Raw genomic sequence first — 13660 nt, 5'->3', positions numbered from 1 at the left:
GCAGCACTGAGCTGGTCTGCACAGAGCGTGCAGTTTAAAAGCCGCACTATAGTTTCAGGAGGCAAAACAGTTGGTGCAAGATGTGACCTTTCCCTGCTCAGGGAAGCCGAGGGATCGTAATCTGAACCACGATGGATGAGGAGTATATAGCAAGAGGTGTCTCACTGGTGATGAGTAGAAATAAACTGTACGCTCCTGCTAGCGTGGATGCTGTTCTTGACCACTGAGCGTAGAACCTGCTTTGAGAGCGGCGTTGCTCTGGGGGCCTCGAGGGGCTTGTGGCCAGCGCTGCTGCTCTCTCCCTTCAAACTTTGGGCTGGATTTCTGGCTGGTGCCTTGCACTGGTGGTGCTGGGCACCCCGAGCAGGACTGACAGCAGCAGCTCTAGGAGCAATGTGGTGTGAAAGAGGAGGTGTTGGGTTTACAGCAGAGGTGGATCACATCTAAAGACCTGCCCTAACTGGGAAATCTGCTCTCCAGCATAGGCCAACTATGGGTATTGTGAAAAAGTGGCCTGGCTTCAGAAGAACCTGTGATAACAAGCCTGCTCTCCACTGAGAGCTTGATGCCAAGTGCTATCATGATGCTATGAAAATGTGTCAGCAGCAGGAGGAAACGAGCCCTTTAGCAGGAAGCCAACACGACCTGCTGCCCTGGGGCTTTGTGCCTCAGCAGTAGCTGTTGACGTCTCCTCATCCAAACAGCTCCTGAGGTTCGGGGTCTCCTTCTCTCTTAAATGTAGGCTCTGAACGTGTCCCATGAGGCGGTGAGCTCACATTACAGCTTTACCTTGGGGGGGGCCGAGCTGTGGGGCTTTGACTGCCTTTTCATGACCATCTATAGGAATGTAATTATGTATTTAGACCTCTGCCACCTTCAGCTGTGTTGGTCAACAGGTTGGAAATTAAGGGGAGATGAGCCAGGAGGAGGAGTTTATTAAAGCATGAGCTCTGGTCTAGAAATAAAATGTCAGGAAACTGCTGGGTAACCAGGACAACAAGGGATTTTGGCAAATAATTGTATGATACCCTGCGCATAGGATTGCTCGGGGGAATCAGGTAGACGCAGCTAGAGCCTGGCTTGGCGGGCGGAGAGCTGCAAAATGAACCAATGTGATTTGGCACAGAGTCACTGCGAGGCTTTGCTCTCCAGGCCGCGGTGTCAGGCTCGCCCTGTGCCCAGAGCTGTATCTCACAGCTCAGTGACAAGGCGGCTCCAGGCTGGAGCGTAGCAGCATCCCCAGCTAAGATGCTGTGGGCAAGTCCTGGATCTTATCACAAAACCCGAAGAACGGGTAGGACTTATCTGACCACTGTCCCCACGGCAGAGAGCGGGCTGTGCCAGAGGGGTATTTCTGCTGGAGGGAGCTGGGGGGAGACTGCCTTTCCGAAGCACGCAGGACTGGGAATTAGGTGCTCTCCCATGTGCAAGAGCTGAACCAGCGCCTGAAACTCAGCGTGGCGGAACTCCCCGCATTGGCCAGTGGCTGCAGTTTACACTAACGTTGATGTTACAGCATTTTAACAATAAAAAAAGACAGCTGGTTCTCTTCCTCCCTATGCTGATGTAAATTAGAAACAAGTTTACCGAAGCGAATACAGCTACGTCGGTGTGAAGCAGAAGTGAGCTCGGTATGTGTGCTGTCGCTGCTCATTAGCCTCTCCTCTTGCCTCAAGGACTCTCCTGTTCTAATTTGTTACTTCTTTCTTTGCTCATCACATAGAGGATTTGCCCAGGCTGTTGCTTTTGTGTAAGCAGTGTATTCACTTGCATGAGCTAAGGTAAAGGCTGGGTTACTTAAAATGTTAATTTTGAACTTAAAAGTTGCATTGCTTAAAAAAGAGGGGAAAAGAAAGTGCATTAGGTTTATCTTAATGCATCACCTCTATTCCTCTAAAGAAACATCTATTGAATTGCCTTTTCTGTTCAAAACTTTCCAAGAAGTCAGTGGGAACTCTGAGGAGTAACTTCGCCTGAAAGCCAAGCAGACGATCAGCCCTCTGGGCTGAGCCGTGTGGGGCTGATTGCCCTTCCAGCAGCTGGCAGCGAGGAGGTGGGAGCCTTCCCTGGGCTGCTGATAAATACAACATGGAGCAAAGTGTAAATGACCAGTGGGGGTGGATCCGCAGGGGGGAAAGGACCTGGCTGAGGTGCCTGAGCCGGTGGAATGGCAGAGGGAGGCTGAAACAAAGGAAAAGCGATGAGTATTGCATTAATTTTTTATTTTTCCTCTTGAAAGCCGTTGTGCTTACTGCAGGGTTTGCAGTGCATTTGGAATCAGGAAAGATGATGGCTTCTGTTTGCAAACTAACAGCTTGGGCAGAAAGCCTTAGTGTCTGTGCGATCCCGAGAGGTTACTGCTACGGTGCTGAGGCTTTTTCCCCCTCTGTGTTGTGCGCCCAGACGAGAGGGCCCTTCTCCGCGTGCACCCTATAGCCTCCCCGCTCCCCCTCAGCGGCGGCCGCTCTCCGGGAGTGTTGGGCGTGTGAGCGCTGGGCTTGCGCATCTCTGGCTTCAGCTCACGTTCTTCTGACCTAGAAAAGCGTCTGTCGTGGCACAGCCACAGCAGGACAGGAAACAACTCGGGAGCGATTACACGCTCCTGCCTATTATCATACTACCTGTTTCATTATCATATTTTCTCCACTTTGAGTTAATTGCCTTTCAAGGGCAGTGTTTTTTGCAACCTTTTGATTGCTGTTAATACCACTGATACTCGAAGCTGTCTGATTTATTGGAAAGCATGCATTTTAATGCCTGTTATAACTGAATCGTGCTGGATATCCCAGCCAATTGATAGCAGTATCCATCTCCTTTCGAAGTTCTTTATAAGCCTCTCTGGCTGTCACATCTTGTCGTCCAAAGATTAACTTCTCTGCTGCAATTACTTCACGCAGAATGGGAACAGGTGGATCTCATTGTGTGCCTTATTTTCCAGTAATGGGTTTAGGCAAAATCCAGACCTTACTAAAGGTTTGTGTAGAAGTGTCTCTCTCTCTAAAGAAAGCTAAAAAACAAATCAAGTAAAATTCACTGTTTTATATTTAGTCAAACATAGAATCTAAATATATGGAGGAAAACAGAGGTACTGTCCATAACGTCAACACAGTACCCAGAACTACAAGAGCAAAAGGGAAGGACAGGGTGAGACACAAAGGCCGCAGCCTCGAGCGGCGGTGGGTGTCGGTGCCGGGCCGGGAGTACGACTCCGTTCTTGCAGTGTTTGAACCTCTAACAGCGGAGTGTGGTCGCAGCTTCCGTAGGCTTGGGAGCATGAAACCCATCTCTGCTGAAAATAACGCTGCCGAACTGATGGTGGCCAAGGGGCTGCTGGCGCAGGAGGCACAGCTGGAGCCTGTCTGCATGCAGGGAGAGGTTCCCCCGCTCCTCGCCAGGGCCAGAGGCTGGCTTTGGTGGGCAGATACCGCACCTGAGCACCCGCCGTGGTCCTCCTCAGTCTGGTTAAGCAGGTCACATTGAACAGCACGAACAAAGCCTTTTAAACAGTTTGACAACGGTTGTGTAGAGACGTTCCTATGCTTTTGCTTACATAGGTTTAGGGGCAAATATGATTCAAAGCATAAATAAGATACCATTTCTATTAATAACGATCTTGTCTATACTTCACTCAGCTCATTTAAGCTTTCAAATTAAAAAAAAAATCCAACAAAACCCAAAACAAATAAACCAAAACAAACTGAGCTGACCTAAAGTCAAAGCACCTGGTTTATCAAGCCACGAGAGCGCGAGGGCCAGGGGCACCCAACGTGGTGCCTTGTGAGAGAAAGGAGGTGCAGGAGGAATATATGGGGAAAATAAGTACTTGACAAATAACCTGTATTTTTAGTGCAGTAATACAGAATCTACCCTGAAACCTTTTGTGCATGTTATGCTCCTGCATCCCCAATGGCTTTGCAGGGCTATGCACATGATGACAGAGGATGTGTTTAAATCAAGGTGGCCCTTTACAGTCCTGTGGAGCCACTCTACAAAGTTTGTTTTAGAAAAAATGGTCTCTGTGCAGTCTAGACCTTCAGAATACCACACATAAAATTTTTAATTTATTTTTTTTTAACACACTGGTTGTTTCCATGAAACCAGTTTGATTACTTGGGTCCTTGAAGTTCAGCCCACATTCAGATGATTTGCTGCTTTGGGGTACCTGAACCTCTGTGCACACTAAAAGTACTCCATCCCGCTCCACTCGTGATGTCCAGATTTGGAAAAACTCAGATTTCCTCACTACCTATTCTTCTGGTCCTCCATCAATTCTTTCAGTCTTAACTGACAAAATAACCACTTTAGGTAGGGGTTATGTGTGTGTGATAAAATTTGCAAAAACAAAACATGTAACAAATACCGATTTAGTCTCAGTTTATAGCTTTATGCTTTTTATCACACCCATAGGATGTGTAACGCAAATAAAAATCAGTATGGTGAGAATTCACAAAACAGCTGCAGCTAATAGCAAAATCATTTCAAGACCTAACAAAATAAAAATGAGAGTTTATTTGTCTAGAAAGCTGCACCTTTTTCTTCATTTCTTACATTGACAGCTGTCATAGATGAATGACAGTTTGACTATTATTGTTTTGAAAATTAGATACTGAAGGGTGGTTTTCTTCTTGATCCACAGCATATAATTGTGCGAGGAAGAAAAAGATCCTACATGCGCACTGCACTTCCTTGGGTTAGCATGAGAAGTGTCTGCTCTGAAACTCCATTATGAGAATGCCAAACGGTCCCTCGATAACAGAGCCTATGGCAGTATGAGCTTTATTGTAGTTTCCCTTAGCAAGTGTTGATGGATTTATGGAGGGCTTCATTAAATATAGGCTTAAAGGATATCCGCTATCGCCCACTTGTCAAAAGAAAAAATAATATCAAAGCCATCCGTGCAGATCAGAGATGCAGGTGTTAACAGTGCATTATAATCTGGTAGTGTTTAGCTTGCCAATTAATCGCGGTAGTCTTGTCTGAGTTCAGACGTTTAAAAGATAAATTTAAAAGATGAATGCATCTTGTGTAGGCTTGGGGCACACGCACTATGATACCCTGTTGCTAATGATTCTTGCTTTAGCATCCCAGTTCATGTTCGCCTCTCCCTCGCTAAAATGCTCTTTCCCAGCAGCGACTCTGCGCGCGTGCGGCCGCGAGGCCCCGGGAAGGCGCGGCTGCGGCACGCTTGCGCTCGTTTCGAGGCATTGAGTGTCATAGTCCAAGCCTATTTCAGTACTGCCTTGAGAAAGAGGGATGTTTCACCTCAGCAAACCCACCTCTTTCCTTGGCATTTGTGGGAGTGAGTCAGTAGCGTGGGGAGACAACGCGGCGTACGAGGCTGCCCGCTGCGCCGTTACTGCATGGCTGCAAGTTCTCGAGCCCTTAGCAACCAAGTCCCCTCTCCTGCACGCTCGCCTTCCTCACAAATGGGGCCGCTGCAAACGCAGCTCTGAAACAAAGCTCAAAGCGCCACGTGCAATGGGTTACGTTTTCAGACGAGGAAGGTGCGCCCCGGTGTTTGTAAAACATGCCTTTATGAAATCACATAGTACCAGGTACAAAACATAACGTCACGACTTGAATCGCCTGTGGAATCATAAGCTTTTTGTGCAACCAGTTACGCACCTACACAACTGGTGTCACTAACACCGGTCACACAGTTAAGCACTAGTTACACAAAAGCCATCTCCTTCAATGTCAGAATGATCTATAATTTGATACTCATGTTTAGGGGAAAAAATAAATAAACAAGGTAAGCTAAAGCAAATGTAGATCCAAAACTGAATTAGTCTTCCAGCATATAAAAATTCAAACAGAATATTATTATTCTGACCACCTACAGTGTTCATCAGGCAAGAACACTGGAGTCCTATGCAAAAAAAACCTCAATTATTTATTTAGTAGCACAACTGAAATGGAAGAAAATTTATAGCATATTGTGCTGAATAGGTAACGAGTACAATTTGCAAGCGCATTGTCAAAACCACCATCCATTGTTTGAGTGGGAAACTGGCACTAGGCCTTGCTCCTTGGAGGAATATAGGCACACCCCCAAAACACAGTTTATTTACACGCTCTTTAATCGGCGGAGCTTAGAGACCTGGCTGCATTTGAGGCTTGGTGAAGCACGCTGGAAGGCATCACCCGGGGGTGAGGAGCGGTGTCGCAGGCAGCGGGGAGGAGGCAAAGCCGCGGGACGAGGAGGTGGCGGTGCTCTGTAACACAGGCGCACTGGAAAAGCGGGAGGGAGAGGCCCAAAAGGCAGGAAGGCTCACTTCCAAACCGCTGGGAACAGCTACGGTAAAGGCTCACGGACGCAGAAACTTCTGCATTGCTTTAGGCACACCCCGCCATGCTTTAGGCTGTGCTTTGCCAGGTTGACCTTTCACTTGTCTTCGCCAGCTTGCACGGCAGGCCAGGAGAGACTCGGGGCTCTTCAGTGCATAAAACATAACCCTACTTGCAAAACAAGTGTGCTGGTGCTGCCTGCTCTGGGGAAAGGTAGCAAATCGTTCCGATCGGCAACCTGGTAGTTTTGTACAACCCTCCACGTCAAAAACGGGTGCTCAGCCTCGGACTTGCCAATAAACAGTTTCTGGTTTTAAAATGGGACCTATAATGGGCAGTGATGAAAACCCTGGCAGCATCTGATAAGCTCTACCTACAGGACAGCCTCGGGGGAGGCTGAGAGGTCCAGAGCTGGTTCTGTGACAAATCACTTGGGAGGGGTGGGGGATAAACCACTGTTTACTGTGGTGTTACTTTAATCACCTGGGCAAAAAAAAAGTCCTGGGAGAAAAAAGCATAGATAATGATTCAAAATGATGAAAAATACATCAGCTCCTTTAAATGAGCCGTTGTGTGGTTTGAGTTCTGCAGCTTTCTGCTCCTTTGTGAGCCTCGGGTTCTGGGCTTACCAAAATAGAGCATCAGAAGAACAAGCCACTGGCACCAGAAAAAAACCAAAATAGGTTTTATTTCACTTGATTTAGCAAACCTAACTTCTCAGTGTGAGGTTGGAGGTTTTCCTTTGGGCATTCCTTCTCAATAGACAAATGAAAATCAAAGGCTTGGAAATCGGGGGCGCGCATACCCGCTGCGAACGGCAACAGCGCGTGCAAAACCTTTATAGCAAAGCTAAAGCTGTGCAAGAAATACACCAAGGAGTGGGTTTAGCCCGCTGGGCTACAGCCTAGTCTAGATCTTTCATAGTGGTTTGCTGACCGAAAATCAAAAGCCTTACAGTACAAGGCAGAAAATTAGGGTGCCTGCAAGGGAGGCTTTGGAAGTTTGTTTGAATCCTGAGATGCTGCAGGAGTGAGTCTGCAGGATCACTGTCGCTTGATTTATAACCATTTGCCGAATTCATTACCCCGATCATGCAGACACGTGTAAACCTGGCTGTGCATCCCTTTGCTCCTCTTTCAGGACGCCTGGAACCGCGAGTCACGGTACGACAGGCAGCTGTTTCTCCTCCCGTGCTCTTGGACGGCCGAGCTGGGTACGGGGCAGAAACGGCGTGAGGGACGTTCAGCTGCTCCGTCGGCAGGAGGGCTGCCAGTCATTTCTGTCGGAAACACACAGATACCGAGGGCTTAAAAGAATGTTGGCGGTGTTAGAATTGAGCGCCGCTTCCACCTCGCAGCAGGTAACAGTGCTGTTTGATACGCTTTACTGGGTTACCATTTCAGCCGGTTACAGCATTAGGCCGCTGGTTTTGTGGCCGTGGTGTTATTGTTTGTGACAGTTTTGGTCAAGTACAACATCCTGTTTAGGTTCTTCCGTTGCTCCTTTTATTGAATTATCATTTGAAGCGAATTCTATTGTCATATCTTTTCTCGCATTAAAAAAAAAAATTATTTCTGCAGTGGGGAAAAAAAAAGAAAATACGTTTCATGAGCTGAAATATTTGTGGGAGGAGAAGGGCTTTGTACTTCTACTTCAGTTGTCTCCATGAGTGGATAAGAACAGTAGATTGAGAAGTAAGAAATTAAAACATGGTGTTATGACACTGAAATATGGTCTAAAAGCCAGTTCTACAAACAGTTGAAGGAACAAGCCTGCCCTGGTTAGAATGGCATTGAAAATATCTGCTTAAACAGCCTCAGTACTGGTGCCTGAAACTGGTGTAACTATTAATTATGTTGCTGAAACGTCCTCATTACAAAACGTCAGGATGACTCTGCTTCAACTGGGAAGAAAAAAATTAAATGAGAATTGCAGTTTCTGTGCCGGTGCAATCCATAGCGTAACCTGAGCTAGAGCGCAGCGAGGACAGGAAAGACGAGAGCTACCCAGAAACTCCGATGCAACTCGCTCTACTTTGCTCTTTGTTTCTTATTTTGCACACAGTCTTTGTTTTTCTTTTAAAAATAGTCTTCATTTTTCACTGGGAAAGCACTGACTATTATTTAAGATGACCTTGAGCTCATTTTAAGATATTTGCAAACATCTCTTATCTTAAAAAAAAGCCCCGGTCAGTCGGTTTGGTGCATGCTACTTTTACTATGTTAAAACAAATGGTGGTTTTGAACTTACCCTCAGGCTCACCCGCTCCTTCTCTGCTCTTGGCCACCGCGACTGTGGTATTTTGGTTCCCAGAACCAGGAGCAGTTTAGCCGGACCGTGCCGGCAGCCGAGATCCGGCAGCCCAGGACAGCCGGCAGCTGTAGGGAGTAGCTACAACTGAACGGGGCGCACGTTGTAAGTGGTCTGAACACGGCGGCGCGTGTGAGCAGGCGCGGTGAGCCTTCGCTCGCGAACGTTTCCAAGCAGGTTATTTGTTAAACGAAGGATTTTGCAGACTCTTTGTGATGGGATGAGAAACAAGCAGGCCCTGCGCTAGAAAGAGGTTCAGATGTCGCCGTGACCAGGTCTGCAGTGTAAGATGCGGAGAGGGATGGGTAGATCTGACTGTCTCGTACAATCCTTGTCTGCACTGGGCATTTCCTCCATCTGTAGAGGGGCACCCGTGTAAATCTTGGTGGTTTCGAAGAGGAAGAAGCCGCGCTGGCACAGATGACAGCCGACAGCAGGCTTGCTGCCCTCACTGGTGTGCCTATGCAGGTGGCAGGAGCAAACTTAGGCGGGCAGTGCCCACGGCGGCCGGAGCACTCGCAGCAAAACGGGAGCCTTGTCGGCTGGGTGCTACCAGCACCCACGGGCACCTGCCCGCCACAGCCAGGGGCTCAGCTACTGCTCAGGCAAGGCTTCGATTACAGAAAATGCCCAACGCCCACGTTATGATTCCCCGCGAGGCGAATCCACCAGAGGAGCTCCTGGCACGAGGCCGTGCCCTCCCGAGGCTGCGGCACTCCGGCTGGTGCTGCGTGGCTGTGGTGGGCTGCGCTCAGCACCCAGCTCCTCAGAGGATTTAATCGGAATAAATAAATGCGGGAGCTCTCCCAGACAGATGGGTTTTGTAAAACCAGTGCCTTTGCAGAGCTGATTTCGAGCACAGCCGCGCAGAGAGGAAAGCGTTATAGGGGAACCGCGAAGAGGGAGGAAGTAATTTGAAAGGGGTGGGGGCTGGATCCCTGTCGGCCAGCTGTGACACTGTGACACGGGGCCATCGCCCAACCGGTTACACAATCCAGAGCAATTTTTTACTTGTTACTATTACTGCCGTTTTGTCAATTACTCACTGGATTTCTACACCAAGCTTCCACCAGGCTATCAGCGCAGATTCTGGTGGCTGACCAGATACCATAAACCCTGTTAGACTTCCTGATTTGCGGTTTTCTAGACGCAAGTTAACATTTCACATTTTAAAAAGGATGCGTTACATGAATATTTGTCTTGACCAGTTTGTTTCGTGGTAGTGTCATGAGGAAAGTGTACTTCATTTGACTAGGACCATTGCAGAACCAGTTCCTAATCCTCCTTGTGAAGTACATCTTTGCCTCTGGGGACTTTGGCTTTCATGTTTGAATGAAGAAGAAGGTCAACAGCATGAGAGGCACCTGGGCTGGAGGTGAGCAGGGTCTGCAGTGCCCGCAGCACCCCTTTGCTTTCTTGTTTATGGCAAAGCAGCACATGAAGATACAGAGGTAGCAGGAGGAAAATGCAGTGGAGGAAGAAGAGCTGGAGTGAGGCAAAGTGGGTGAATGGAGAAGACAGATAAGGTGTCAAAGACACACTGGGCAGAGTTTAGCTGGGACAGGAATATGAAGTGACTGATGGGAAAGACTATCGTGGCTTCCAGGAACTCTCTCTGATAAAATACAAAGTTTATCAGGCCAAGCCCATATCTCAGCCTCTGTGGCCCAGTGCTCTGGTGGCATCCGAGCTGTATACTCAGTTGTAGCGAAGATTTAGTCACTGTGATTGTAAAGAAAACTTGAAGTCGTAAACAGAAGTGCTGGAGCAATTTGTTCCTAAATCTGCAGAGGAGATCGGAATCGGGATCTAGAAGTGGGCATTGCCAGGCACGGGAGAAGGTTCCCGGGCAAGAAGGGTGCGAGCAGCAGCACCCCAAAGCGCAGCCCGGTAGGGCGGGTGGTGGATGGCATGAGGAAGGGGAGAATGTAGCTTGCACCTCCACGCTGGCTGCAAAAGGCTGAGGACCTGTGGCGCGGGCCTTTGGGCTGGGGCGAGACATGGGAGGCAGCGGGTGCGGGAGGGCTGAGCCCCCGGGAGCGGGGCAGGGAGCTGGGGGGCGCGGGGGGGCCGGGGCAGGGCTGGCCCCGGCTGCGGGGCTGGGGGGCAGAGCAAGTGCGGATGGGGGGCTGGGGCAGGCTGCGGGGCTGCGGGGCAGAGCAGGTGCGGGCGGGGGGCTGGGGCAGGCTGCGGGGCTGGGGGGCAGAGCAGGTGCGGGCGGGGGGCTGGGGCAGGCTGCGGGGCAGAGCAGGTGCGGGCGAGGGGCTGGGGCGGGCTGCGGGGCTGGGGGGCAGAGCAGGTGCGGGCGGGGGGCTGGGGCAGGCTGCGGGGCTGCGGGGCAGAGCAGGTGCGGGCGAGGGGCTGGGGCGGGCTGCGGGGCTGCGGGGCAGAGCAGGTGCGGGCGGGGGGCTGGGGCAGGCTGCGGGGCTGCGGGGCAGAGCAGGTGCGGGCGAGGGACTGGGGCGGGCTGCGGGGCTGCGGGGCAGAGCAGGTGCGGGCAGGGGGCTGGGGCAGGCTGCGGGGCTGCGGGGCAGAGCAGGTGCGGGCGGGGGGCTGCGGGGCTGCGGGGCAGAGCAGGTGCGGGCGGGGGGCTGGGGCAGGCTGCGGGGCAGAGCAGGTGCGGGCGAGGGGCTGGGGCGGGCTGCGGGGCTGCGGGGCAGAGCAGGTGCGGGCGGGGGGCTGGGGCAGGCTGCGGGGCAGAGCAGGTGCGGGCAGGGGGCTGGGGCAGGCTGCGGGGCTGCGGGGCAGAGCAGGTGCGGGCGGGGGGCTGGGGCGGGCTGCGGGGCTGCGGGGCAGAGCAGGTGCGGGCGGGGGGCTGGGGCGGGCTGCGGGGCTGCGGGGCAGAGCAGGTGCGGGCGGGGGGCTGGGGCGGGCTGCGGGGCTGCGGGGCAGAGCAGGTGCGGGCGGGGGCAGAGCAGGTGCCGGGGGGCGCGGGGGGGCCGGGGCGGGCCGCGGAGCGGGCCGGGGGGGCGGGGCGGGCGCGGCACCTGCGTGCTGCGAGCCCGGCGGCCCCGAGCCCGGCCCCCTCGGCGGCGCCGCCAGACGGCGGCGGGCCGGGCCGAGCCCAGCTGAGCCCAGCCTAGCCGAGCCGAGCCCAGGAGCTGCCGGGAAGCCCATCCCGCCCCGCTCCGCCCCGGCAGCCGCGGCCATGACCGACAACATCCCGCTGCAGCCGGTCCGGCAGAAGAAGCGGATGGACAGCAAGCACCGCAGCGGGTGAGCCGCTCCGCGGGACCGCAGCCCCCGCCGGCCCCGGGCCCCGCTCCTCGCCCGGCCGCCGCCTCTCTTGCGGGAGACCCCCGGGGTCCCCCCTCGGGGCTCTGCGGGATGCCCGGGGCGGGCGGGAGCCGCATCGCCCTGCGCGGCCGCGGGCCGAGCCCGGCAGGAGGAGGAGGAGGAGGAAGGGGGGAGGCAGGAGGCAGGCGCTGACAGGTTGCTCCTGACGCCATTGCCGTGGCACGCCCGGGCGGGGGGCAGGATCGGGCCGGAGCGGGGCTGGGGGGAGCGGGGCCGGCCTCCAGCCCCTTGCGTGGGGAGGGATCGGCCCGGCCGGCCCTTCCCCGCATCGCCCGCTCCGTGCGGGCCTTGCGGACAAAGCCGCGCCTGGGCGGCAGCGAGCGCGGCGGGGGCACGCCGAGCCCGGCCCGGAGGGGTGGCCGTCCGTCTGGCTGGCTGTCCGTCCGTCCCCGCTGCCCGCAGCAGCCCCGCCGCCGGGCCGGAGCGTTGCAAGGCTGGTGCTCGGGCGGGCGCTCGGCCTCTGCTGGGGGGTGGCGCTGGCCCGGCGGTGGCGGCGGCCGGCGCGGGGCGGGGGGCTCGGGCTCGGTGCGCAAGGCTCTGCCTGGCTCCGTCAGCCGAAGCGATGCGGCACCTCAGTGCGGGGTGCTGCCGTATCCCGAGTGTGGGGTGCCTTCCTAAAGCAGATGGGTGCATCTGTTTATCCTGGTATTCCCACGCAGGAAGCTAAATAAGAAAAAAACGATCATTTGCCGCTGTTTTGGTAGGAAATTGCACCGCTCCCCGGGCGGGTTGGTTTGCACGCAGCGGGGTGTACAGCGTGTCCAAGTTACCTGGCTGTCAGTTATTTATTGCAGTGCTTCTTTTGTCCCTGGATAATTGTTTTCTAAAACGGGTGAGTGATATTAGCAAAATAAACCAAAATATCAAAGGAAATCCCGACTGTTAGCACAAGGAGAAATTGACGCTTTTCCCCTTGTTTGTTATGGTTTTGGTTCATAGTTTTGGTTCAGATTAACTACAATTGTTCGACATAGTCTATTCATCATTAAAATTTCTCCTTGTCGTCAACATTGTTTCTAATCACTGATGTAGCAGCATCGGCGTCGGTGACACCGAGCTGGGAGGCCTGTGTGATGCAGCAAGTAATTCCCCAGCGCCTGTGCAACATGTATCGCCGGGCAAGTTCCACGAGGTGCAGCCACCCAGGCATTAAATTCGGTGACGTGATTGAGAGGGATCAGGCAGAGGTGGAGGCCTGAGAAATTTCTCACAGATTCCTGAACCATTTCTGTTCCTAAAGCTCCCTAGTCTCCGCCAAGCCCCTCGTGGGTATCACAGCGAGGTTAGGAGCGTCTAATAGAAATTGCCCTCATCTAACCTAAGCTGCGGTTCGTCGGTTGTGGGCTCTGCCTGATTAGCAGTCCCAGAGATGATGTTTCCTGTGGTAGCAAGAAATTTTGGTAGCAAGAAGTTGTGAAGGAAGGCTGCTCAGGATTTTTCTCAATAGCAGGCTGGATAACGTGGCTTTGGGGTTTCTGTTTGGCGCAGTAACTCTGGAGACGGGACTTGTCATGTATTGGGAACTCTTGTTTTCCTGATAAGTAGCCTGTGATGTGTTAGGAATTTGATCGGATGATGGTGTGGATAACAAAGCACATCCAAAACGGTGCTATAAACCAAAGGAGAAATCAGCCAGAGAGTTGGGGAGGGTCGCTGGTGTCGCATCCAGGATGGGTCCTGGGAATCCTCAGCCACCATCAAGACCTTCTTTCTTCTGTTCTCTGAGAAAAAGCCAAAGAAAAGCACTTCCAAGTCATCTTCCTTG

At 52.8% G+C, this 13660-nt stretch overlaps 1 protein-coding gene across 3 annotated transcripts in view; it reads left to right on the top strand.

Annotated features, from left to right (window-relative positions):
- The first annotated feature begins 11613 nt into the window (after positions 1-11613).
- The window catches only part of ATP9A (ATPase phospholipid transporting 9A (putative)), a 64907-nt gene continuing 62860 nt past the window's right edge, over positions 11614-13660 (top strand). For all 3 annotated transcript variants that reach the window (XR_010375166.1, XM_064465242.1, XM_064465241.1), the window contains exon 1: positions 11614-11814. Coding sequence is in view for 2 of the 3 variants with exons in the window: in XM_064465242.1 (XP_064321312.1) it covers positions 11747-11814 (68 nt within the window). In the remaining variant the exon portion in view is untranslated. The remainder of the gene's footprint in view (positions 11815-13660) is intronic.

This window comes from Phalacrocorax carbo, chromosome 14 (assembly GCF_963921805.1).
Source record: "Phalacrocorax carbo chromosome 14, bPhaCar2.1, whole genome shotgun sequence".
In the NCBI taxonomy this organism is placed as follows: Eukaryota; Metazoa; Chordata; class Aves; order Suliformes; family Phalacrocoracidae; genus Phalacrocorax; species Phalacrocorax carbo.
This window is presented reverse-complemented; position numbering and strand designations above follow the sequence as displayed.